Source organism: Podarcis gaigeae, assembly GCF_964106915.1.
Source record: "Podarcis gaigeae genome assembly, chromosome: 1".
Taxonomy (NCBI): domain Eukaryota; kingdom Metazoa; phylum Chordata; class Lepidosauria; order Squamata; family Lacertidae; genus Podarcis; species Podarcis gaigeae.
The window spans coordinates 88,407,129-88,434,597 of record NC_139678.1 but is presented as its reverse complement, the minus strand read 5'-3'; the positions used below and the strand labels follow the sequence as shown (position 1 = coordinate 88,434,597).

General features: G+C 41.2%; 1 protein-coding gene and 1 long non-coding RNA gene across 25 annotated transcripts in view; both read right to left on the bottom strand.

Moving 5' to 3' along the window:
• Positions 1 to 27,469, bottom strand: part of BIN1 (bridging integrator 1) — a 114,395-nt gene that overhangs the window by 11,378 nt on the left and 75,548 nt on the right. For 3 of the 24 annotated variants that reach the window (XM_083740392.1, XM_083740393.1, XM_083740394.1), the window contains 4 exons: positions 23,390 to 23,434; positions 21,185 to 21,335; positions 6,888 to 7,007; positions 2,715 to 2,834 (listed from right to left, as the gene is read on the bottom strand). In XM_083740392.1, coding sequence (XP_083596518.1) covers positions 2,715 to 2,834; positions 6,888 to 7,007; positions 21,185 to 21,335; positions 23,390 to 23,434 — 436 coding nt within the window. Of the gene's footprint in view, positions 1 to 2,714; positions 2,835 to 6,887; positions 7,008 to 9,863; positions 9,888 to 11,210; positions 11,322 to 14,298; positions 14,380 to 15,643; positions 15,773 to 21,184; positions 21,336 to 23,389; positions 23,435 to 27,469 lie in introns of all 24 variants that reach the window. The other 21 variants (XM_083740384.1, XM_083740385.1, XM_083740379.1 and 18 more) reach the window with 14 other exon arrangements.
• LOC310825316 lies at positions 728 to 2,708 on the bottom strand. The gene is made up of 2 exons (XR_014555213.1): positions 1,784 to 2,708; positions 728 to 1,519 (listed from the first exon to the last, which is right to left on the bottom strand). It is a non-coding gene; the product is annotated as an uncharacterized lncRNA (long non-coding RNA).

Here is a 27,469-nt window from a genome sequence, read left to right as displayed (position 1 = left end):
AAAAACCGTTTCCAGAAATAAAGCAGACTATAACACAAGTTTAGCACTCATTTCTAGAAGAAGAAAAAATCCATTTGCAAATAACGCAGAAATGAGCACTAAACTCAAGCTACATTCCGCTCTGTTTCTGGAAGTGTCTTTAACATTGTGTGAAAGCTGGAATATAAGGCAGAAATTTATGTTAGGGAAATGTCAGGAAAACAAAATAAACTGCCGTGTGAATGCAAGCTAAGAAACATTTATCAGAGATTAAAACCAAAAAAGATTGATAATGGAGCCTATGGAACAGAGGACCTGACGTGCTGAAAGGTTCACCTACTGAGGTGAACAGTTCCAAAATGCTATTTAAAGTGATTTTTTGCTTCTCTCCTACCATTTGCATTCATTTGTTAAAGATAGAAGTGCAGTTTTCAATGCATTTACATGAAGTTTCAAAAAACGATTGCCTTGAAGGATGGTGGATATACAGATCATATTTCTGTCTTCCTGCCTTTCCCCCCCTTTCATCTATGAACAGAAGCTTTGCAACTGAAGTACATTTTTTCCTTCCTCCTTTTTCCCATGGCTTTGGGCAGCCACACCATGGTTGCCCCTTCCCCACATCACTGGGGAAACTGATAAGATCAGGGAAATCTTTGTTGATGCTACCAACATTTCTTTTCTTCAGAAGAATAAAATATGCAATTCGATGGGGGTATAAACAATAATGATTATTCTTTTTTAGCAGAATAATAATAATAATAATAATACCACCACCCATTAATGAAATAGATAAGGCTTTCTTCTGGGCTTGTCATTTTCATGCTGACCCAAATGTATATTATTTATCTACAAAATGGAGTATGAGGGAAATGGCAGTGGCACAGGTGGGTAGGTAATGTAGAAAGGAATATTATGCACATCATTAAAGCTGCCCATTCTACCTCCCAGTTTATGAATGAACACACGTCACATTTCCTTTTAGTTTCCTTTTAGTCTACAAGGGCTTTAAGAGCATATGCCACTTGCCACCATTGATTGAAACTTACATATTGCCAATATAGGATAAGTAAAATCACATCCAAGTGTTGCTCTCAAAAGGTTTCCAGTACGGATCTCTGCACTAAACAGCTTGACTAGCCATTGTCCAAGATGGCACTATTCCTAATAGGCCTCTTCAAAGAAGTCATTATAGAGTCTTCTTGTTGAAACACTACAATGGAAGTGGCACAAAGCTAACTGAACTGGCTATATATTGAACTAGAATATATAGGAGCAAAGAAGATACAGGCACTGTGTAAGTGCTCTTACAAAGCCACATGCTACATAAAGGCAACATGATGCAGGATAGATATGCTCTGATGCACAAGACTGAGAGAGTCTATTAAAAGGGAATTCCAAAACCCTTTTAGTAATCACTATTATTTTACATTGAAACTGCAACTATTTCTGTTTAGCTTCCATATGAAGACCCTTGCTGGATCTGACCAGTAGTCCATCGTGTCAGGCATCCTGTTTCCCATTAGCCAATATGGGAAACCTACCAGTATATTCAGGTCCTAGCCCCCTCCCAATGTTGCTCCCCAGTAGCTAATATTCAGAGATATCCTATCTCTAAACCTGGAGGTTTCATATAACAATCAAGGACTAGTCTTTATTGGTTTCTCAAATTAATGGTGCATTGTATGAATAAGTATTTAATAATAATAATTTGTATTAATAATTCTCCACCTGTCCCAAGGCTTCTGCCCATTATCATTGTCAAGTGATCCCAAGTATGATGAGGGAGAGAAACACACAGTACTCTCTATCCTCCACACCTTGCAAAATGTTCCCCATTAATTTTCTTTTTTCTAGACTACCAAGCCCCAGAAAATGCAGTCTTTTTTCCTTGTAGGGGAGGAATGAAACTTGCTAAGCGATAAATGCTCCAATTTTGCAAAAACATTATTGTCAGTGTGCAGAAAACGAAATCTCACTAAAAGCACACCAGCTTATTCCAATGACAGGAGAATCATACCAAAGAATACACACATATTCCACACTTGGTATAAATAATTGTGGGCCACACTCCACTGAAACAAAGCCACACAGAAGGAACCAGTATGCATTCTGACAACAGGGAAACTCAGCAATGCAGGATAAACAATGCCTAGGTAAAATTCTCCCCCTCACTCCCATCCCACATGCAGCAGGACATAGCAACCCTTGCTTTATTTGACACTTCTAACAGCAAAATCTCTCTTGAACAAATTAGGAATTGATGAACTTAATAATAATTCTATTATTTATATGCTGCCCATCTGACTAGGCAGCTCCGAACAGACTATTAAAACACATCAAAGCATCAAATATTTTAAAAAAACTTCCCTACATTGAAAACACAAAGAAAAGACAATTATCAGAGTGGTAGGTAGGCAGTGGGTAAGCCTTTGTTTGTTTGGATGGAGGGGAGGTTGGAATCTCTGCCTGCCTGCCCCTTCTCATTAATAATAATAATAATAATAAATAAATAAATAAATAAATAAATAATTATTTATACCCTGCTTTACTATTGTGCCTAGGGAATGGGTAAATTCTAATTCCTTTGGAAGAGTGCTGGGTGCAAGAGGTCATAAATTTGCCCCGGACTAATGCATTCCAAAGAATAACAACTGAGTCAGGCTTGTGCTAGAGCACACCAGCCAGAACAAGACAATTTCAAATGTATGATCACTTCAAATACTTTCACTTACTTGGCTGATCTTAGTCTCAGTGGGCTGGTCAGGCCAGTCCACCTCGAACGCACTATTGCTAGGATTATCGGCCGGAAACTGATCCATAGATTGACCGCTGCTAGATGGAGTCTTTTCCGGCTGATGGGCGGAATTTGAAGGAGGGAGGAGAGAGAAACAGAGATGGGAGGAGATAGTCGTAGGCATGGTTACATGAAGATACAAAAATGAGAAGAGTGCAGTGAGAAGTAAGACAGAGTAGACAATGAAATAATCCCAGGGTAAATAGAACTGTTGAACAGGTAAGAGTCAAATGCGCCATAATTTTGGATGGATCCTGGGGGGAAGGTGGGGTCAACATTACCCTTGCAGCCAATGGTCTGACAAAAGTGCCTCCATTTATTGACCAGGGTAGTTCACCTTGGGATGGAGTGGATTGTTAGGGTGCAGATGGAGCTTCCATGGATACAGGCAGTGCAAGTAGAACTGCCCTGGAAGACTGCCAGTGTCAAGCATCAGGCAGCACCATTCTCCAGAGGATGCTGTCCTGGTTTAGCCTTGTCAAGGCATCCCTGGATATTTCTAAAAATCCCTCCTGCATCATTAAGTACCTCTTGTTTTCTCCCTCACTGCTTCTATGCACTGCCAAATCCATAAAGCCACTGCTGAGCTGTCTCAGTGACACCTTCTCTGCTGCAGAAGATGGGAATGGGGCCACATTTTGAATTTTGTCACTGAATTTAGCATCTCAGTAGATTTAATTCCATAACACAGAAGGAAGTGATTATGTCCTTTAAAAATATATATAAAAGGAATAACCATTGCTGGCAGAGGGTGGGAGCAAGGGTTTAAAGAAGGAAAGACCACTAAATGTATTTGTTTTTAAGCTGTGGTTTTCCAGTCACAGAATATGTATATCTATATCTATATCTGCTTTCGTAGATTTTCACGGGTACAGGAATGCAGGTTTTGGTGTCCTCGGGTGTCTTCCCGTGTAAAAGTTGGGGTGTCTAGGCGACGTTTCGACGAGGTCTCACTCGTCATCTTCAGGCTGGTGCTTTCGGCTTCTTGTTACTGGAACAGAGCGGGATCTCAATGTTTGAGTTCCTATAAATACTGTAGAGGGGGTGTGGTGTCTAGCCTCCAATGTTCTGGGCAGAGAGGAAGAAAAGGCACACTAGCCTGGGAACTTCCTCTCTGCCCAGAACATTGGAGGCTAGACACCACACCCCCTCTACAGTATTTATAGGAACTCAAACATTGAGATCCCGCTCTGTTCCAGTAACAAGAAGCCGAAAGCACCAGCCTGAAGATGACGAGTGAGACCTCGTCGAAACGTCGCCTAGACACCCCAACTTTTACACGGGAAGACACCCGAGGACACCAAAACCTGCATATCTATATCTATATCTATCTACCAGTGTGAGAGCCAGTGTGGTGTTGTGGTTAAGAGCGGTAGTCTTGTAATCTGGGGAACCGGGTTTGAGTCTCCGCTCCTCCACCTGCAGCTGCTGGGTGACCTTGGGCCAGTCACACTTCTCTGAAGTCTCTCAGCCCCACTCACCTCACAGAGTGTTTGTTGTGGGGGAGGAAGGGAAAGGAGAATGTTAGCCGCTTTGAGACTCCTGAAGGGGAGTGAAAGGCGGGATATCAAATCCAAACTCTTCTTCTTCTTCTTCTACCAGTATATATAAATATATACAGACAGATATGTAGATACTGTATATAGATATAGATATATGATCTATAGTGAGGTAAATTAAAGCCTGAAACTGTGAGGTGAATTTGAGTATGGACTTAACAAGCTTATCTGATATTTTGGTTTATCTTATTTTATAACATTTGGGGTAATTTATTTTATGTCATAAAATATTCATTTCCTTTTATTTAGACTCTAACTGTATAGCTTATTTTGTTGCAAAAGTTGTATTATAAAGATTAAAACCCCTATCTCTTCTTTGTGTCTTTGGATCAAACACCTTCTGGGGAAAATATCAGAATATAGGAAGCCATCTAGCTCACCATTGTCTACCCTGACTGGGTTTCAGACAGCAGTCTCTTCCTGCTCTAGCTGGAGATGCTGGGAATTGAAAACTGAGACCTGCTGCATGCAAAGCAGATTCTCTGAGTTATGGCAGCCCATATCTGCATCAGTTACATTTATATCAGGCTGTTTGATTCTAAAATAGCTTTCCCATCCCACCAGTATATGGGTCTTTGATGTCACAATATGTATCACAATTCACAACCCCTGGCTCTCTTCAGGAGGAAATAGCATGGGAAATCAACTTGTAGAGTAAACATCTGTGTGAACAACTGGTGCAGGTGTGCATTTGAATATTCATTCCCTATACACACCCTCGGCACCATGCTCATCGAGGTCTCATTGAATTGTCTTTTGGTGTGGGTGGGTTACACAATCCCATCCAAGGTAGCTTGTTTTGCTGTTGTACAAAACATAGAGCTGGATCTACAGAATACCCTCTCTCAATGGCTTTGAGAATATTTAATGAAGGCAAATGCTTAACTAACAACAAAACACTGCTAGAAAGACTTCCAGACTAGCATGCTCAGTGTCGGGTCATAGTTTATGCTGCCGCCATCTTGAGACAGACGAGCATCAAGACGAAAGAGAAAGGGATGCAACAGAAGGCGAAGTTGCCCCTAGACCTGGCTAGATTTATATGGCAGGGCAAAAAGCCAAGGATTATGTTTAAACTGTTAATGGAAGTAAAAGCAGAGGAGGGTTCGCACTGCCAGACCTTAAATTATATTAAGAGGCTGCATGTTCAGTATGGCTCAAAGAATGGATACTACTAAAAATGCCAATATATTAGACATTGAAGGCCGGGACAATAGGTTCGGCTGGCATGGTTATCTTGGATATGACAAAGTCAAAATGCACAGAGGAGTCCTTAACCATATAATAAGGAGATCACTTTTTACAGTATGGGGGAGAAATAAACTATTGGAACCCAAAAAACCACTGATGGTTGTCTCCAGTAGAGGCAATAGCGGTGAAAAAGAAAAACATGGAAATTAATTGGCTCACCTATAAAGAAATATTAGAAGAAGAAAATAACTAATTAAAACTTAAAGGATATGAAGAACTTAAACACACAGGGATGAACTGGCTACAATATTACCACCTAAATGAAATCTTTAAATTAGATTAAAAAACAAATGGATTTGATACAAAGATGTAAGACCTAGAAAAAGAATTAATATTAAAAAATAGGAAGACATTATGAAAAACATATAGATTATTATTATTTGTAAGATGGAAAAGTAAAGGAAGTGATGGTGAAGTGGGCTCATTTTGGCTACCCAATTGAAATGGAAAAATGGGAAGAATTATGAAAAAAAATATTTAAAATTTATAGTGTGCTATCTGATTAAAGAATACTTTATGAAAATGACCTACAGATGGTACCTGACCCCATCCAAAGTAGCTAAAATTAATAAAAACAATAGTAACAAGTGTTGGAGGTGTAAACAAACCGTAGGAACCTTTTTCCACAAGTGGCAGACTTGTCACCAAATTAAAAAAAAAAGGACATGATTTACGAGGAACTCAAAAAAATGCTAAAACATACATTTGTAAAGAAACTGGAAGCATTTTTATTAGGCAGTTTAGCAGTAAATATTTCAAAAATAAAATAAAAGAGTGTTTCTCTACAGCACTCTCTCACCACCTGATACCCATTCTGACATCTCCACAGTTAGTCCTTTTCCTTGGGAGAAAGGGAAACAGGCAGAGGTGGGCTGGCATCAAACCCTTCAAATATTAAGTTGAACACTCAGAGAACCCCCTCCAATGTTTTCTGAACATTCAGCTTTAAAAACTCAAGGGATGCAATGCATCTCTATTATGGGTACACGCTGCTCACCAATCCCTAAAACCAGTGATAAAACAATTCTAGAATTTCCGTGCCAAGCTATTACTTTTAGTCACTAGACCACATCAGTTTCCCCCCAGTCCAGATAAACGGTTAAGGAGATGTGCCTTACTATTGTGCCTAGGGAATGGGTAAATTCTAATTCCTTTGGAAGAGTGCTGGGTGCAAGAGGTCATAAATTTGCCCCGGACTAATGCATTCCAAAGAATAACAACTGAGTCAGGCTTGTGCTAGAGCACACCAGCCAGAACAAGACAATTTCAAATGTACGATCACTTCAAATACTTTCACTTACTTGGCTGATCTTAGTCTCAGTGGGCTGGTCAGGCCAGTCCACCTCGAACGCACTATTGCTAGGATTATCGGCCGGAAACTGATCCATAGATTGAACGCTGCTAGATGGAGTCTTTTCCGGCTGATGGGTGGAATTTGTAGGAGGGAGGAGAGAGAAACAGAGATGGGAGGAGATAGCAGTAGGCATGGTTACATGAAGATACAAAAATGAGAAGAGTGCAGTGAGAAGTAAGACAGAGTAGACAATGAAATACCGTATTTTTTGCTCTATAAGACTCACTTTTTCCCTCCTAAAAAGTAAGGGGAAATGTGTGTGCGTCTTACGGAGTGAATTCAGGCTGCGCAGCTATCACAGAAGCAAGAACAGCAAAAAGGATTGCTGCTTTCACTGCACAGAATTTTTTTTTCTTGTTTTCCCCCTCCAAAAACTAGGTGCGTTTTGTGGTCGGGTGCGTCTTATAGAGCAAAAAATACAGTAATCCCAGGGTAAATAGAACTGTTGAACAGGTAGGAGTCAAATGTGCCATAATTTTGGATGGATCCTGGGGGTAAGGTGATTAAGTCCTTAAAAAAATATATTAAAGAATAACCATTGCTGGCAGAGGGTGGGAGCAGGGGTTTAAAGAAGGAACGACCACTAAATGTATTTGTTTTTAGGTAAATGCTTAACTAGCAACAAAACACTGCTAGATAGACTTAAAGGTAGTTCCTGACAAGAAGCAAACTACATACAGTGATAATATCAGCATGGATTACATGACCTTTCATGGAAAACCGTTCCACTTAAAAACGTCTATATTTGGAATCTGAAATTAATGAATTGTTCAGCCAATAATGGTTTCAGCAATAACTACAGAAGCACGCCGTCAGCATGACATAAGGATATTACAAAAGCAAGCAGAGCAAATAACAGCAGATGTCTTAGGTTAAAGGTTGAAGTTCAGAGAGAAGCAAAACATTGGTGGTTCATAACAGTGGCGTAGCGTGGGTTGTCAGCACCCGGGGCAAGGCAAGTAATTTGCGCTCCCTAACCCGTGGATTTTAGTAGGGGCAAAGAGCTGCGAGTGCGAGCGCGCGCCCCCCCAGATGTTGCGCCCGGTGCGGCCGGGCCCCCCTGCACCCCCCACGCTACGCCACTGGTTCATAATCTGTATCTACTTTAAGGTAGGCATTTAACATCCTATACCACAACTAAAGCTAGGAAAATATAGATCACATTTGTTTGAAGAAATATGGTGCTTGTTTCCAAATTGCACCATTTTTCTGGAGTAGTTGTACATACACTATAACTGGGCAAGAGAGGCCACAGCACACTGGCTTTCCATTCAACAACCACAGTTGCTCAGGCACAGCTACATGGGTATTCCACTGCAACCTCTCATCTGATCGGGCTGCTCTCAACTGCACAGAAAGGTGCCAGGCCACAGTACCCCACACAAGTAGCTTACAATTCTTTTTCTCACTTCCTGCCTTTAATGGTTGGCTTTATTGACAATACATTTTGAACAACAATGCCTTCTGTCGGTCTTAATAAGCTTTTTAACTAGGGTGGCAAGCTACCGAATCAGCAGCCAGAACTTCTGTTGAGTAATTTTAACTAAGGTGAGACTTGTCATACTTCTTTATTTAGGGGGCTGTCTAGCTTCTCTGTGTTGCTTTTATACAGAATGAAATGAGTCAACTTGCACTTCCCTTGCCCTGAAGTTTTGGTAATACAGTACTCAATGATGTTTAGATTTAAATCAGATAATTTGGTGGTTGAGCTAGCAATTCTTTACTCACTGGTAAAACTCACTGTTTTGGTGCAGTTAAACCCTGCTGTGTGATAATATATATTTTCAATGAATATATATAATCATTGAAGGAAAATAATGGAAAATAATGGAAGGTGGGGAGATTCATACACATTTGTTTGAAGAAATATGGTGCTTGTTTCCCCAGCGCACCATTTTTCTGGGGTTGTTGATCTAAATCTAATGGCTACCTATCCTGAGGACACAATCTATTCACTGAACCTTTACATGAGGAGGAAAGGGAGGGAAAACAGCAGAGAAAATGCTTAGGAAGAAGTAATAGTGAAGGTTCTTAGGTCAGGAAAGACAAGGGAGTCAACTTCTTGAGACAATTTGATGAATTTACAATGGGAAACCAGTGTAGGCCAATTCTTTTTAAAGGCCAGTCACACCTCAAAAGACATCTGATGGCAGATAAAGTAAGCCAAATGAGTAAACTTAAATTTTAACTTAGAACGTAAGAAGTATCCTCCTGTGAAGATATAGAATTAATAAAGACATCAGGAAATGCACAAAAGCAAAGAATAAAGGTTACTTGCTAGCAGGTGGACTCAAGCAAAGCTATATATCTCAACATGCCCAAAATGTTATGAAGAAAGTCTGGAAACTACAAGCCATTGGCTTTTTAAACTGATTTATTACAGCGTAATATCTGGCAGCATAATAAGAAAAGAGGAAAGGTTCGTTTCTCCAGCAGTACTGGAGAGATCTCCAATCTCTGTTATTAGTGAACCACGGCAGCAAATCAGCAAGCACATCATTATACTAAATATATGTATAGAATAAAGAATTGTTTGGTGGTAGTTGAGAAGTATGCATACTACACAATCGAGAGGTAGGAAATGGCATGCAGGGGTTTGTTTGTTTTTTGACAAGGTAAAAAGTAGCAGCAAGATCTACAATTATTGCAGCAAGAAGGTTTGTGCTTCAGTCAATGCCATTAATAATAGGCAATATCAAAGCACAGGGGATGGAGACTTCTTCTCAGCGTGACAGACAAAGGGCAGAAGAGGTTGCAACTGTACCACACCACTTTAGTTCATAGCACTGAAGAGGATGAGAACAGAAGGTCAAGACAAGAATAATCATCTTTGCATGATAATGACAGAAGGAAGTACTCACACATGCCAAGCACCACATGGTAGAATTTATTGCACTGAAAGCTATATTAATAGAAATCTTACCTCCCATAAATCCCAAGGCAAAGACTAAGCATAGCAAAGAGCAACAGGAATAAAAACACATTGAGACATCATTAATTCAGCCAACACAGAAAGTGCAAACATACAAAGTCTCCTTGTACCACCCAGAGGATTCCTCCAACAAAGATATCCATCAGTGGAAGAGAGAGGGAGGCAATTTTCAATTACCCTTGCTCTCCCTGTAGGAGCCTCCTACACTATCAGTAACATACACACATGCTGAAACACACAAAAATCCCTACTCTGGAAGGGATTCGAAGAGGAGAGTAACACACCATAAACTGCCTCCTGCTCAGATCCAGCACTGGATACCACATTTAATAATATACCATTCATTGACATTAATGCAAGCTTATTGTGTGATATTTTGAATTATCCATTTCATCCCTCATGTTCTTTAATCTAGCTGCTACTAATTTACACTGCACGAGATGGCCAATTTTCATCTCACTACATCACAATTTCTGCATCTGCCAGATGAGGGTGGATTCCTGTGAAGCTAAACAGGCCCAGCAGCTAATGTGCTGTAGGAGAGCCATTGATTAAGTTAATTAATTACCTTTTGCATGCAACTCAAGGCAATTTACAAATATACCATAAAACAGCTAAAAATTAGTTTTAGAACACTACAAAACTCCAGGTGCAGATTGGTTTAAAAACAATACGAAAGGAGACCTTTTTACATCCAGCTGGAAAAATTCGTCAAAACAAAAAATGTATTCAGTTGTTTTTTTAGAAAGTAGAAGAGGAGCAGCCACACTGAAAGCTCTGTGGAGCAGACTTCTGATATGCTAGGTACCTGAAGGAGAAACTCAGCTGCAGAATGCAGTTACCTACTGGATATGTATTATGTGTACAGAATGTATAATATTATGTATTATGTGTACAGAATCCACAGATTACTTTCCCAGTCGAAATAATAATAGTAATGGCAACAAGGCAACGAGAAGCCTACCAAGGAAACTGATTGCAGGAAATCTGTGGTTCAAATCTCAACTCAGTCATGAACTCCTAGATGGTCTTAGGCAAGCTAATCTCTTCAAGTCTCAGCTCCCTGATCAGCAGTGTAGTATAAACAACACTGGGCTGCTCTACAAGATTACTCTAAGAATTACCAAGTTAGTGTACATGAAACACCTAAAAAGCATAAGCTACTGTTATTAATGCAAACCATCAGGAAGAGTCATGTGAGACTCTGTAGATACATTTTGTAAATCTCCACATGTACTTCTGTTGCTATGAATACATACATACACACCCATCCCCATCATGACTGATGAGGTCTATATTGTCTAACATTTCATGAAAGAATGGCAGCAGTAAACCAACCTGGGCAGCAGGCGTAGGCGACTTCCCTACAGGGCTGTTATCAGGTTTAATGGGATCAAAATCAAAATCCAACAGGCTGGCTCCCTCCTGGAAGGGCCCAGGGGCATCAAACTTGCAGCATTAAGGAAGAAAAGCAGTATTGCGTATTAGTCAGGTATAGGATGCAGGCTGGTATGCAGAAGGTGTTACCCAGGAGCTGAAGGTGCAAAAAGATGCATACAACTCTATGGTACAAGCAATGAATGCTCACATGTGTCCAGTGGCCACAATACGCTCAACACTTTTGCAGCCGTGAAAACAAAGCATCAGTATTCCACAGAGCCTGAGCAGTTTTCGTGTTACCATCCATCTTATTTATCAGGGATCTTCTTGAGGTCACCATCACCTGTGATCTTTCCAGACAGGGTCCCTAAATCCTACCCAAGATACTTGCACATGCAACTTTCAGCACAGCTAGGCCACTACTTTAGGCACTTCTTAAAAGAAGGAAACTATGTATGATGTGCAAAGCATTTTCAGTGGAAGCCTCTCTATGAGCCTCACAGCAGCAAATCTGTATCATCATAGTCAGAAACACAGTAGATTCCTTGTTTAAGATCTTAGCTTTTGCAATCTGTTTCCCCTGCCCATATTCTAATGCTTTCCATATTCAGACGTTATTTCCAATATTAATAAATTATTCCAGTTCTCTATTATATACATTTCAAGTTATATATCTAGCCAAAAGGTCCCTTTTTAGTCAGGAGGTTATCTTATTAACTAGAAGCAATTCTATTGGGGTTGCAAATTAGAACATCAGTGGCAGCATTCAAATTTTGACTAATGTCCATATTCCTAAAAAGATGATTTACAAGGCACCCCTTTTTTCCCAGCTTGCTGTTTCTGAAAGGAGCTCTGTCCCAATATTTCAGCAACTTCTTTGATAGTTCTTCTGGTCCTAAGGCAAAGTAATGCAATATAACCTTTCTGAACCAAACCAAGGGACAGCAGTAAAAATTTCTGAATTATTAGGATATCTGGTGAAAACTAACGTAAATGCACCAACTGAGGAAAACTAAATTGCTGCTGTTTCCAAGCAAAACCCTTTATCAGTTTGATATATCCACATACTTTCAAGAGAGAAACTTCTAGCACATTCTTTTCCACACAGTTTCCAAGCAGCAGCAGTTTATATTTCAACTTTAACTTTTTTGTGTCATTCACTAGTTCCTACCAATATCAGAACAAGCTTTCAATGAAGGCGGTTTTCTGCCTCATAATCTCAACTCCAATAGATTTAGATTTTAAAAGGTTACACAATACTCACAGCAGATCACCTAAGTATTTCTTATGTAGGTTACCACTGAAGCAAGACCTTCTAGGTATTCATTTTCTGTGCTTGACTAAAAAACAATTCAGGTCAAAAGGGTACAGCCATGCTAGAAGCTTACCTGACTCCCCAGAGTTACCTGCACCATGTGCCGAGGGTTCCTCTTTCTTGTTAGCTTGCCCTCCCTCTCCTCCCAAATAATTAGCCCAACACACACACACACAGAAAAAAATCACATATAGTACATGAAATACATTGATCATAGGTTTTTCCCTATGGTTTCTGATCTAGGACTCAAACCCATCCATTTGAAACCTGTACATGCCAGGTGTCCTCCACGCTGGATGCGTCCCAAGCTGAATGCTCTGTTTAGGCAAGTGTTTTTACACAGAAACGTATGATATAAAACATGGTGTAAGAGTTGTTGAGGCATGCTACAAGGAAAAGATAGGTGTGGACAAGGATGGGAGGTTGCTCAGTGGCCCACGGCTTTCTCAGATAACAAAATGAACGGGGGATATACAGGCAGAATTCCTACACTGAAGGCAGCCCCTTGGTTCCCTTGACCAAAAGACTCTACAAAGTGCAACTCTTCTCACTTTTAGTCTCTGCTTCCCCATTAATGCAAAGCCTCTGCTCTCCTTCCTAGCTCCCCATGGTATCCACTGCTATCTCTGAGCTCTTGTCTTTAGGAAGAAAAATCAAAAAGAAAAGGCAATGCTTGTTGGTACGTTTCATTGAAGCTATAAATTCGGCCTGTTGCATGTTACCAATGATTAAGCTCTTTAAAACCACACCGCCTACATATCAGGATTTTGAGAAAGAAAGAAAAGTGCCACTAACAGGTGGCGAGATCCTTTTTGCATGGCTAGCAGCGCATTTAAGAATTTTCTGCTTCAAATTCCATTCTCCCACCTCATTAAAATTATACTAAATTAAGAACAATTTGGATAGCCTCTAATGCTGTTCAGAACCTGCCACATGAAACAATAATCTCGCAGTACCTCATGGTGAGACTAATTCTACCTTGTGCTCATCATTGATTTTGCATTTTCACATAACATTTTTCTACAGGTGTTTTCCCACAGGCATTCTTCCAAAAGTCCCTTAGTCTAAGATATCCTAGACAGGCTCATTTACTTCTCTCTCTCAAATGTAAACAAATCACTGCTCCCACATACTACTCCCAACAACCTCTTTTATTTTGTACTACAAGCCTTTTATTCCCCCTGCAGGGTCCTCTTTTTTCCCTTGTAGTTCCTTTACTTCTGAACCTTCCCTTTGGTCATCTCTCAAGAGGTTTCCACACATAAACATCCCCCCTTACCTATTAAAATCAAGTCCTGATGGAGAGATATATTGTGATCTGTTGATTTTTGTTTCCACCCTTGCAGGGGTGAGGAACCAGAAGCCCTCCAGATGTTTTGGACTCCCATCATTTCCAAAGAGCTCCACACCCTGTTCTACTAGAACTGGCCCATATATGTATGGTTGCTACTAAATGGCCAGACAGAAATCCACACTTCGTGCTCATTTCTGTGTTAATTTGTTTCAGAACATTCCAATAAATGTTTCTGGCAATGACAAAGACCTACTTTTTATTTTTTTATTTATTTATTTTTAAAAATCAGGTTTATAAAGCTAGCTAAGTGGCATCTTAATATCTTCCTTTGCTCCCCACCCTCAATAAGGAATCCTAATCTGCTGTAGAACTATGACCTGTATCCCCACAACTGTGAGGTAATCCCACAACCCTTGTAACTTGTGGCCTACACTTGCCTTTTCTCCCAACTCCAGGCCCCTCACGCAATGTTTCGGCCGTCGAACAGGAGGAAGAGGTAAAAGCCGCAGGCCACCGCGCTGAGGTAGGGAAGGAAGAGCGGAATCAGGAAACAGAACTGCTAGAGGTGTCATTTTTTTATGAATAATGGAAAAAAATATACATCACAATGTTGTTGTTGATGATGATGATGCAAGTTGTGAAAATGTAGCCAGAAAACTGGTCAGGCTGTTGTTTCTTCCTTCTTCCATCACAAGGGCTAGAATTAAATCATCCCCGGGAAGGGACAATGTGGTGGATATCATCCATTTGCCTAGTCACTACCTCAGGCAATTAGCTACAATAGAATACTTTGTTTTCAATCAGTTTCTCAAGCTTTACAATAGTAGCTTGAGAGGCCATGAGACTCTGAAGAGGTGGCAGGTGCTAGTGACTTTAAAAAATATTAAGTGCAGGCCCAGGGCCAAGAATGACCTGTCTAGGGTTGATGCATGAAAGCATCCAAAGTCACTAACACAAAACCCATCTGTCTCTCAGACTCTTATCAATAAGAAAAGAAAGCACTTCTTTCTTGGAGGCAGCTAAAACCACACAGGTGTTTCAAGTTACCACCGTGAGGCATAGCCCACATTCATATATTTAAGAATCTCACAATTCTTAATCCCCCAACCATGTGAGGGGAAGTAAGCTACGAGCCAGGGTGACCATGCTAGACCCAGTTATGAAGGGGGCCCCATCCAGTCAATTCCTCCTCACTCTAAGAAAAATTATGTGGGCAGAGCTTCTAAACTTTACCCTAGATTCTGTGCTCCATCCACTTTTGCCCAGGCCCCCCAGAAAGCTCCCCAGAAAGGAATGTGAGCCTCAGGAGAAAAGCTTGTTCTAAAGAGTGGGGATGGATGCCCTTGATCCAAACCTCATTTCCTCCACTTGGATGCAGAACTGGGACCACTTCACATGAGGGTGTGTGGGTGTGGGTGTGGGTGTATGGGTACACAATGTCCTGAAACAATAATGCCTTCCTGCCTCACTCTCCTATTTAGCTGGGGAGAAATAGGTTTGATCTCCATGGCCTTGATGAAAAACATTGGAAAATAATGGAACCTCTCCACGTATTCTGCCTCCATCTACCTCAGACACAGTTTCTGAGCCAATAATATGTGGTGGGAAAACTCACTGGCCCTTTTGCCCAGTTCAAATCACATTGGGCCCCCCATACATTCATGCACTGAGCAGTTTTCATGGCCTGACACCTCTAATAAGGAAAGGACAAAAAAAAAATAGGTGAAGGTGAAGCGGATAGAGGAAGGGACAAGGGAGGGCAGGGAAGAAGGAGAAGCTAACCTGTGAGGGGGTTGTCACACTGATCTCTGGGACAAAATTGTCATCAAACAGGTTGATGATGTTCTCCTGCTTCATCTCCTTGGACGGAGTGAGTTTTGGAGGTGGCGGCACGGGAGGACCTTTCCGCAACTGCATGCAAGCGAACACATGGCGACGGCACAGACAGCAACACCCAAAAAACCAGAGACAGGAACCAGGTTAGCAAAAACTAAATACAAAACACACACACAACTAGAGGGGAAGGAGGTCTAGGGGGGTTGTCCACACATGGGAGGAAGGAGAAACAATCACACACTTCCAAAAGAAGGCTTCGCATCATTAGTTACACTTCAGTCGTGGGCAGGTCTCCCTTCTGCAGAGGAGAAGCGTAACACAATTAATATGCATAAGATAGGTCATGCATACATAATTAGAGTCTGTGCAACCTTCTGGAGGACAAGGAGGGAGTTTACATACTACAAAAAAAAAAGTGCTGAGGAGCCAGGAGAGACAGCAGCATTACTCGTGGCAGCAGTACCTGTCTGCCTACAGAGAAAGAAGATACCCAAGCCAGCTTTACTGATTCCTAAAAACAGGCTTCCCAGTATATTAAACCCATTCTTTATAAGTGACCTTGGTTCAGCGTCACAAAGGCATCCTAAATATGGCTGAGATACAAACCAAAAGAAATCAGGGTCCAATTCTTTTTGGAGTCACAGCATTCCTGTGAAATAACCACAAATGTCACAAGAGTAAAAAATATGCTGGTCTGGGAATCCATATTCTCCTACGACAAGTTACATTGCGGCTTTTATTTTTCTTTAACATCATAGGCCACACTTGGGGGTCGTACCATCTGAATTGGTTACGTCAAGGTTTTCTTCTCTTCCATCTCCTTTCTCAGATGCTCACTTGGTGTCATGCTTTCAACCAAACATACTAAGAAACCTAAATTAGCTGGAATGCGTCTCATTTCTAGGTGCAATATCAATAGATGGTTTTCAATTGTGTTGTGCTACTTGACCATTCAAAAAATGCTTCCCAGTCAAAATATTGTGTGAAACTCTTGTCATGCTGCCCCTGCCTAGCAGAAAAGATCTAGTTTTCCGAAGTGTTAAGACAATTTAGCATGAGCAAGCTAAGCTACATACTGGGGTCTTCAACAGTCAATCTGGCTACTTTCACAGGTCACAAAAGTGCCAAAAATAACAGTCACGTGATTCACACACTTTGCTTTTTAGTGCTTCTTGTAACACAGTGGCTTATCTCTGGGTGTAACTCTTTTAACTGCAGACCTACATTTATTGCACAAGATGGTGCTGCCATTTCATACATATGTTTATCAGCTGGCTGATAATCAAAAGCTGCAGAAATTCCAGCACGTGCAGAAGGTAATTTCAGATCAACTAGAAGATCTCCAAGCAAATGGCAGCAGAATGTCAAGACTAATGAAATGCTCCTAATTGCTTTAACAATAGCAACACACTAAATATAACTGGTGGAAGGGAATCTAAATTAGGCTTCTGAAATTGGGGGTTGGGGACATGGGAGAAAGATTTTAGTGGGTTTTTAGAAATGGACACATCCATTATTAACAACAACAGACACAACCTACATTTTGGCTTTCAGTATAGAAAGAACTGACATGCCCAGGGCCCAGCACTCTTGGGAAAGACCACTGCCTGATTTCATGAGGCGACATGGGTGTTTATCTGCACTGCAATCTTCCCTCTCACACACCCTACTCATGCTTTTTAAAACTCTGGAAAGTAGTGTTACTCCTTCCTCCGCACCACCTAACAAGCACTTTTTCAGCACCTACTGGGATCTAAAAATCAAATGGAAACCATGTCCTCTCAATAGGGCAGTCTTTTGGCTGCAGCTGAGCAATGTGTCTTCCACAGTTCTGGAGAAGGGGGCATGTCATCTAGAAGAAGACCAATAGGCTTAAGTTTCCTCACATGCCCTCTTCAAATGCTGCTACATTCATTTGGAGAACTTAAGAAAATATTTTTGCACTGTGTCCAGTGAAGTCATTCTAGATTTCCAACAAGAACACACCTTCAGCATGCAAGTGATCAATTCTTATTCATACACTATTGCAGTGACAGGCAGATTATCTAACTTTGAGACAGTGCTGTCAACTCGTTCCTTTAGAGTTCAAGAAGTTTCCCTTTACGGAAGTGGATTTTCCACCTTCCCCTACATTCTGCCACACCATCTGGACATAGCTTATTTCTTTCCCCCTGAGGTCTGTACTTTGGCTTGCACTTTAACTTTTAAAATTTGGGTTTTTTAGGCAATGGGTTGTATTTTTCATTTATTCGCATGCACCGTCTACTTTTATGTGCCTCTAAAAAAATATCTAATGTTGCTTTATGTTTTAATGGTGGATCCTTCCTATAACTTTCTATATAAACTTATTTCCACCTGCACAACTCAAGATTTCATGGGCAGGCGAGAGAGCTAGCAACAGACAAGAATGCTGATTTTAGGAGAAAAATATTGTATCTCTCATTACACAATAATGCACAAAAGAACTCTTAGGTATAGAGCAGGAAGCTGACTGCATTTTAAAAATATTTGGTGCTGTTTGCATGAGGAGGTGGGGTTAAGAGCAACTCATTGCTGAGCTGATTAGTGCTTAGCTAAACTCCAGTGTGTCAACATTGTCAAATCTTCTTTCAAAAACTCACATTAAAGTTCCAGATGTCACTTCTTCCTCAACACACCCAACTTAGTCATTTATCTGCAAGTATAAACCACTGAACTGTGGAAGAGGGTTTGTCAGGAATGCTTCTTAGTGAATTATAGATTTCCTGCTGAAATGCCTTTACTACTGCATGCTTATATTTCATTTTAAAAATATTCTGGGAAAATTAATGTGCCCATCTGCTGGTTTAAAAATACTGTTTCATGCCCATTAGGATCTGTCTCTGATGTATGAGCATAATAAATGAAACAACCAACCTGCAATGATTAGCTGAACTATGCACTGAAAAAGAACCACCAGCTGATGGCAGCATTCACCATGTGTATTTTCTGTTAATGCACTACCTTGGCAAGTTCCCTAGATCAGCCTTTCTCAACTTTGGCTCCCCAGGGACTACAACTCCCATCATCCCTAGCCAGCAAGGCCAGTGGTCAGAGATGATGCACACTGTAGTTCAAGAACATCTGGGGACCCAAGGCTGAGAAAGTCAGCTCTAGATACTATAGTAAACCATGTTTCTTTTGTATTTCTTTGGGGAGGGGTAGCGGGGATAGAGAGAAGTGGAGTTTTTTTCCCCAGAAACCTGAAGGCAATATTTTAATCCTTTGTGGGATGGAATGTTTTTAACCCTCCTTTTTAAAATATGAATGAGTTTTAAATTTTACTATGTCTTGGCTGGTTTTAATGCATGCTTTGTTTGTTGTTGTAAGTCGTTTTCAGCCACACAGGTGGCACTGAGAGGGTGAGGCTGTGGTTTGCCCCATGGAAGAAACAACTAGCAGCAATGAGGAAGAAGGGTTGCCTTTCCTGAGAGGCCCAACCCCATATCAGCTAGAGAAAGAGAGCAAGTAGCAGTGGTTGCTGGTGTGTCATAGTGAGTCAGGAGTTAGGACTGGGTTAGTGAAAAGCCCAGGAAGAGGTACCTGAAAGGAGAGGCACACCCTGTGAGGGGGCAGGGAGGGGGGCTTAGAATTTATTGTCTGAATTAGAAACAACTGGTATCCCAAACATAGATTGTGGGTCAGCAGTGCTTCAATTCCTTGCCCCCAAAATGCCTGAGATCACATACATACACCAGCAGAGTGTATACCTAACTGGATATGGAAATCACTCCATAAACCTAACTGGATATGGAAATCACTCACAGTAAGAAGGTGCTGCAAGTAAGAAGGTGCTGGAAGGAGAATCTCCCTGATGTAAAAGTTGAGGCTTTACTTACTTACCCCTTTAAAAAAAAACCTAAAACCCCACCTATCAGCTGTTTGGAGCAGATGTACATCAGGGAGCACCTCAAGAGGCCATCTGTTAATTCCTTTTTACAGCAGAACACCTACACTGAAACCTCAAGTTTCCATATATCCAAGTTTTAACTGTTTTCCAAACCACCTCCTTCTTGGACCTAACATATCTGAGATGAGATAGAGGTTACTCTCAGAACATATGATATTTCCAATTAGAATTTCCACCTCTTCTTTGGGGCATATTATTTAGGGCCCTATTCAAAAGACAGGATGTGGGTATTTAAAAATACTGCTATATACAAAGAACACTTTCAATGGTTCTGCTAGGTTCTGTTTGGACACTAAGGTTACCATCCAAGACACACTTACCTGGGACCAAGCCCCGCTGAATACAGTGAAAGTATGTAGAGGGTTATACTGTAATTTCTTCTCACAGGCAGCCCTTACATAAATCTACAGTTACAGTAAATATTATGAAACATGCCCTACATTTGATATACCACAGCCAGAATTCAGCACCCATGGGTTAACATTCTAACAAGCACAATATTCTCAACTTAGTGTTTGGTGCTTTAACTGCTAGGACAAACCTACCATTCTCTGGGGGGGGGGATGGGCACAGAAAAGGCCAAATAAAAGCCACTCACACTGTATGTACATCTGAGAAAAATCAAAATAACTCCAGCAATAGTAAAAAGTTAATGTTTGGAACATAATATAAATATTTTGACATTTGACATTTTCCTGCTGTAACTTTTTTGCTAGGAGAGAACCGCCATCTTTGCTGTTCAGCAATTCATGTACAGTAATCCTCAGCAGTTGCTTGGGCAACCATGGGACATACCAAAGACTTTTCAGGTAGTCTGTTTCGCATAAAGCCTACAACTGTCTAACTGCCAATGTGCAGGTTGTTCTCTTCACATGACTGTTGTGGGTTTCAGCTGGCCATTATGGCTGCAAAGCTGACAACCCAAAAATGCTCTCATTACACTTTAAAAGTCAAGATCAGGTTTTGTGCAATAGTGCATCTCATGCTGAAGAAGAAGAAAAAAATATCCAAAATGCCATTCTTAGTATCATTATCTTATATCTGGTCCAATTCACTTACCTGTTTCTTGTCCATTGAGTATGGAAGAGTTCATAATGCACCTTTCTTAACTAGCAAAACCATTTGCCTTTTAAAAAATTTCTAATTAACTTCCATATTCTACTTCTTGATTCAACTGATATCCTGTGCCACCAGTTGATCCAGAAGCTGTCCATGCCAATACAGGTTTTCTTAGTTTATCTATAGCCTCTGCTTGTCCTTAAGAACAGTTATGTACCATACCTGTTACACAGCAAGACCAGCTTGGCCTACATAGAATCCCTACCGAAGAGGAAGTACTGTCGTTTGTAGATAAAGAAACTGGATTAGGCAAGAACAACATTAGAGAGAAATGGAGAGACTAGTTGATACGCGTTGCCTAGAACTGTTGGTGAACATAAATGGAGAAAAGTCCATTACTCTCCATAGAGTAGCAGCCAAGGAAACCCAACCATGAATGACATTGTCATGTATGTCCTCAAGGAAAAAACAGCAGCAGCAGCAGCAGCAATCCTCACTACCTGAGATGGAGACTTAGGGATGCCTCCCCCAGGTGTTTCCAAAGTGGATGGCTCTGGCTCATGGTTGATAGCCTTGGTCTCAGGGCTGGTGATGGGAGTCCCATCAGGCGGAGATGAGGGGGTTTTGTTTGCTTTTGCTGGGGTACTGTCACTGCAGAGAGAGAGACAGAGAGAGAGAGAGAGAGAGAGAGAGAGAGAGAGAGAGAGAGAGAGAATATCAGCATTTGAATGAGCTTTTAAGGGATGAGGGAAAGTACCCTTTTAAATTATTATTTTGCAACAGATGCCTGGCCCCATTACTGTAATAGCACAAACTTTTAATGCAAGAAAATGTGTGACAATAATCATGTAGTCTGGTGCAGAAGTTATCTTCAAAAACAAACAGCAGCTGTGTTTTTGGGTGGGCACAGTACACATAGGGTATATTTATTTAACTCTTGCCTCCCACACCACAATTGCCAAGAAAAATTCACTCGCTCCATAAGCTGCTGCCTCTCACAGGAAGATGTCCATGGGAACTTTCTTCCTATGTCAAACAACAGCTGCATGAGGAATAGATTTCATCAGGTCTGTGATGTGGGAGGGGAAGAAGAGTTCATTCTCCTTGCATTCTGTGGTCTTGATCCTGATAATGTAATACCAAACTGTATGTTTAATGCCACGTGTAGTTTGGCCCTTGCATACAGTAAGCTGTTATCCCCTAAGAATTCAACAAGAAAGAATCTGACTTTTAGTAAATGTGATATTTACTAAATTAAACAGGGCCCCTAATAGATCAAGCATACAGCCTTTAACCCCACCAATGTCTTTCACCCTCCCACACCATGCTCTATATTACGCAATAATTATTTCAATCACCAAAGCCACTGGTTAGCTGTGATAGCTACAGGCACATAACAAGATAGGGGGCAACAGACCATATTGAAACAACATATGAGTATAAAGCTCAAGTTTGGAGCAGACAAGCTGTTTTGAAATACATTGTTCTTGGAAAGCAATCACAAGAGCTGGATTTTCACACCACATTGTGTCATCTCAGTATTTAGAAATCGTTGAGAATGTTTGAAAACTGTATCTAGCAACAGAACAGGAAACACATGCTCAGGGCCTGTCTATGGCTGAGCATTCATACTAGGAAGTAAATCCCACTGAATCCGGTAGGACTTACTTCTAAATAAACATATTTGAAACATGGTTTTAAGAGGGGACCCTAACCTGTTTGTTTATGGGAGCCTCATATGGGAATTGCAGAAAGCAAGTAATGAAAGGTGGGTCACCAACTCACACCTCAACCATTCTCCTGCCTTGCATGTATCCTCACAGGGACTCTTGTTTCAGCAAGGAGGTTGAAGGTTTTTAGCTCTCAGATCTTATCCAAGGACATACACAGCGGGAAGGAAGCAATTGAGAGTTCTCTCTGTAAACTCAGCCACCATGCAATTCAGCAAGCTAGTTAGTGTATAAACACAATACAACCAAGCACCATGTCCCCTAAGCATCCACCCAACTTACGTTATCATCCAACATCTACACTATTTTTAGGAAGTATAAGGGAACAGGTTAAAAGACTGACTGGCTCCTGTCCTGAAAAGGACAAATTTCAGTTGAAAGAGGAATAAAAACACAATTCTAAGCTGCCACAGAATATAGAAGAAAAAAAGGATATGAGATTATTTTTCTTTAGACTTTCAAGAAGGAAGAACAGGAGATCTAAAAACTCATCTTCAACAAGGTTTGAGGGAGAGAAGAAGACTACTCCTATTTTTTCCATCTCTCCTCCCACCCAACCTATGTCTGTCCTGATCCACTACAAGTTTTCCTGAAGTTCCCTGCACTTAAAAGGAAATCTGGCCTTGGCACACAGCTGCAATTTTCTCTCTTAAGCAACTTCCAGTAGTTAGGTCTGCAGTACATGAGTAGACCACAAGATACTCATTTATTCTTTGGGAAATACAAAGGTCCACATATCTTCTGTTGCCAACTTTCAAAGGAGGGTGGAAGTGGTTATAAACATTTATAAAACGCTATTAGGATTATTCAGAAACACCAATGCAATCCGTAATTCCAAAACAAAGCAATTTGGATCATGCAGAAACTCCATTTCAGTCACCAAGCTAACAATCCACTATATGCTGTTAGAATACAGCCTGGCTTTTGGCTTTTACATCCAAATCAGAGCGGGCAGGGAATGGAGCTTGCTGGTACCTGCTCATCTTTTTCCTCAGCCTGGAGAACAGTTTAGTTTTCTTTCTGTTGAGGACGGCACACGAAAGTGATGTCCATTACAACACGGCTCAACCAATGTGAAAGAAAGGTGAAGATTCCGTGCATGAGCTAATGTACATAGTTACCATGAAGAGACTTATTCAAAGAGGACCTATGGGGCCATCCCTCAGTGTGCATCTGATTAGCTTGGCAGAGAGGGAGTCCGCCGGACATTTTCAGTAGAAAAATATCCTTTTAAGTGCTGTGTGAATGTTCAGGAGATAGGAAGAGGAGAGATCAATGGCTCATTGCTTTTCATTTGGAAGCTACTTGCCACCATTGATCTACCAAGTTACCTCGAAGTTATATGGAGGACAAAGGTAGAGGTTGAAAACTAGAAAGCTAAGCAATCCAGCAGGTGGCTGAGTGAGCCAAGGACCACTGGCTATCAATCAACATATCAATAGTGTGAGCCTACAAAAGATAAGCTTGTGTCTTCTTTAAACCTTGCTTTAACTTCATAGGAGTTACCTCCTGCGGGCATCACCCTATGGCATATTGATCCTACCATGTGCACCCACCCACCATCCCGCCAAATGTGCAAGTCCTTTCCAAAGTATCTTCACCCATGGCCTTAACAATGCAGCAATATTTTCTTAAGGTCCGAAGCGATCATTCCACCAATGATGTTGTACCGTAAGATGGTGGAGAACTTACCCCCACAAACCAATAGGGGGCTGAACAACCACTGGGCGTGAGTTTTGGGGTGAAATCAGAAGCTCCTGAGAAGTATTTACTTTCATGTCCTTCATATCCCATCACAGGTTTCTTAGGGTGGACTTTCCTGCCTTTTGCACAGTCTACTGCAAGGATGGCTGACCTTCTTCAGGCTGAGGGCCCCATTGGCCCATGGCCAACGTTCCAAGGGCCACATGTCAAAGTGTATAAGTGAATGTGGCATTTTAAAATTAAATAAAAAGGATATTTGAGTGGTCCAGAAAGCATCACAAAAACCTTTTGATGTCATAAAATCACAGCCAGGAACCCTCAGGAGTGGGTTTGTTTTTTAAAAAATAATAATAATAAAGTAAAGTAAAATGTATGGGTGGAATTCAGAGGAATGCTAAGAAGGATATATGTGCACAAAATGACTCATGCAAGTGCCCACTAAACCTGTTCTGGGGGTTCCCCAACCCCTAAGGCAGATTTAGGGGGCAAAGGGGAGCCACAGAAGCAGTAAAAGAAAACTTCTATTATTATTTAAAAAATAAATTTTAGAGGCACAAAAAACAAACCTCTTGCAGTGTGGGGTGTGCATATACGCCCCATAGGCTAGCTGCCCCTAGTCTACTGGCTGCTCTGAGAATTTTTTCATCTCCTGTTATCTGCATATCTGGGGTGGGGGGTTTACACTATATATCAGGGTGTTTTAACTTTAAAAATAAATTCTTGTGCATATCACTGTGCATAGTGTTGGTACAATATTGTATAGGGACCGCCTGCTCTTTTTACCATCTCGCCATTTTCTCCCAAGCTTCAAACTTATTAAGTATAAACTGGTGTCATTCTGGCAGACCTCATGCAAAGAGCAACAGGACAAAATAAAAAGATTGTTTCAATTATGAGAGCACTCCTTCCAAAGTGTCCCCAGAGAGAAAACTGTAGTGTTGAAATGACTTCTGAGTTGAAGTCAAAATGAGCCTAAGGATGAGGAAGAAATGAACCTTAAAATGGAAGGCGTCCATCTAAATTACTCTCTCCAGGGTTCCTATACATTTAAATCAGGGCTGGCTAACCTGTGTCCCTCCAGATTTTAAAGGACTCCAACCAGAGGCAGATTTAGGGCAGCATGACCAGTTTGACTGCACTGGACGCTGAGCCTTGGGGATGCCACTGTGGATGCTGCAGCTATGATTTAGAATGGAACAAGGGGAGGCACCAAATTTTGGCATTGCACAGGGCGCCACTGAAATTTGAAACCCCGAGGTCCACCACTACTCCAACCTCCATCAGCCTCACCCAGCATGGCCAGCAGTCAGGCATGATGGGAGATGGAGTTCAACAACATCTGGAGACCAAAAGCTAGCCCTAGCATCTTCTCTCTTTTTCCTCATGGCACGATACATCTAGAGTGGTACTTGTTTGCATAAACAAAGCATACTGATAAAACTGTATCCTTGTTCAGCCTCTCCCTCTCATTCGTCTTATGCTTTGCTCTTACTTAGCATTGTGCAGAGTTGTGTTCATGCATGGTCGATACGAAAGCACTCTACATCTTGGGGGTTACACAAAGTGCTCAGCTCATTGCTGAGAGTATGAGAGCCGCGAGCTCCCTGGTGTCTGCTAAAAAAATTTCCTTAGCTTCTACATTTAATTTAATTCAATGCACCTACAAAAGAGTGAGCGTAAAGCAGTTGGGTTTAAAATATCATACTGACCTCCATTTGATTTTGCCAAAGCAGGGTGGAGTCAAGCCACAGTTCTCCTTCTGCCTAATGCAGTCTTGGCACATTCAACTCATTACTGCTAACACAGCATGTGGGACTCAAAGCAGCTTGGAGTCCAAGTTCCCAAACTGCTTCATCACTCATGCATTTGGGTGAGAGCCAGAGGCCATCTCATCCAAGGAGTGAGGCCTACCTTCTCCTTAAGAGCAGAGGGTGAGGAAAGAGAAGTGTGTGTATTTACACAATCCTAGCCAGTTCCTCCTTATTCCTATTTGTGCCCATAAGCTGTGCTGGGTTTATTCAAAACAAAACTCTAAGATACAATGGATTTCTTTTACAAATGAAAAGGGGAAGTGAGTCATTGAACGAGTCCTTAAAGTGTTAGGGCAAAAACAGAAACTGCTAGGTGGCCTTGATTGTTTTTCCTCCAGGAACCCAAAGGTTTTCCTACTTCTACAGCAATCCAGTGATGAGTTTATCAGTTCCTGGACCGCAGTGGATAAGCTATCTCAGTCCATGAGCAGCCTCTGCTGTCACATCAAAGTTGATAAAAGACTCTGCAAGTCACTGAGGCCATCTGAGCCTCAAGCAACAAAGATGGACCAAAGAGCATCCCTAGACTGCAACCTGATCCTTCAAAGAGAGCGCAACCCCATCCAGAACAGGCAACTGACCTATCTCTTGGAGCTGGGAGGCCACTCAGCCACAGAGTCTCCATCTTGCTAGGATTCAAGCTCAATTTGCTGAACTACATACAGCCTACTGCTGCATCCAGACACTACCCCAGGGCTCGCACAGTCACACCTGATACAGATGTTATGGAGAAATGAGGACACCATGCTCAAAATCTCCGTTTCCACTGGCTTTATATAGATGTTGAACATACAAAATTGTGCCCTGCAGCACTCCAAATGATGGTAAGTATAGTTTCTGCCCACCCCAAATGCTACTCCCTCTGAATGTGCACATAGGATTGGAACCACTGCAAAACAATGCCACTTATACCCAACATGCTGGGCTGGGTCAACAAGATACCATGTCAATGAGAGTAGTGACAAGATTGAGAAGAAGGGGCAAAGCTGAAAGTTGGTTTAATATCCTGCCTTGTTCCAAAGCTGGTAATCACAGTTTCCCATTTCAGACAACTTGCTGAAAATTGACTTCAAAGGGAGGTGTGAAGGGGATGGGTGTGCAAAAAGGCTCATAAATATTGTGGGCTTATTAAGATGAGATAGTGATTGTCTAAATGCAATCACTGTGTGGTTAGATGCCACAGCTGCATGCAGAATGGAAAAAGAGCAAAAAACCTGTGATTTGTATGTTTAGCTACGCAGCTCTCATCTTAATGACTGACAATTAGTTTAACTATATTAATCCCTCAAGGCTGTAGAACTCAATTTTTTTTCCTGAACCCCATCCATTTTTACTGAACATACAAGTGTGTTAACATGTGTTTCACAGTGACCCTCAGCTTTTAATAATATGGACTGCAAGGAACAGAGTCAAGGAGCCCAAAGGGCCAGCCTTTAGCCCCAGAGCTGAGAATAAGATTTATTATTATTAATTTTTATTATTATTATTATTTATATAGCACCATCAATGTGCAAGGCATTTTACAGAGTACAAGAGAACA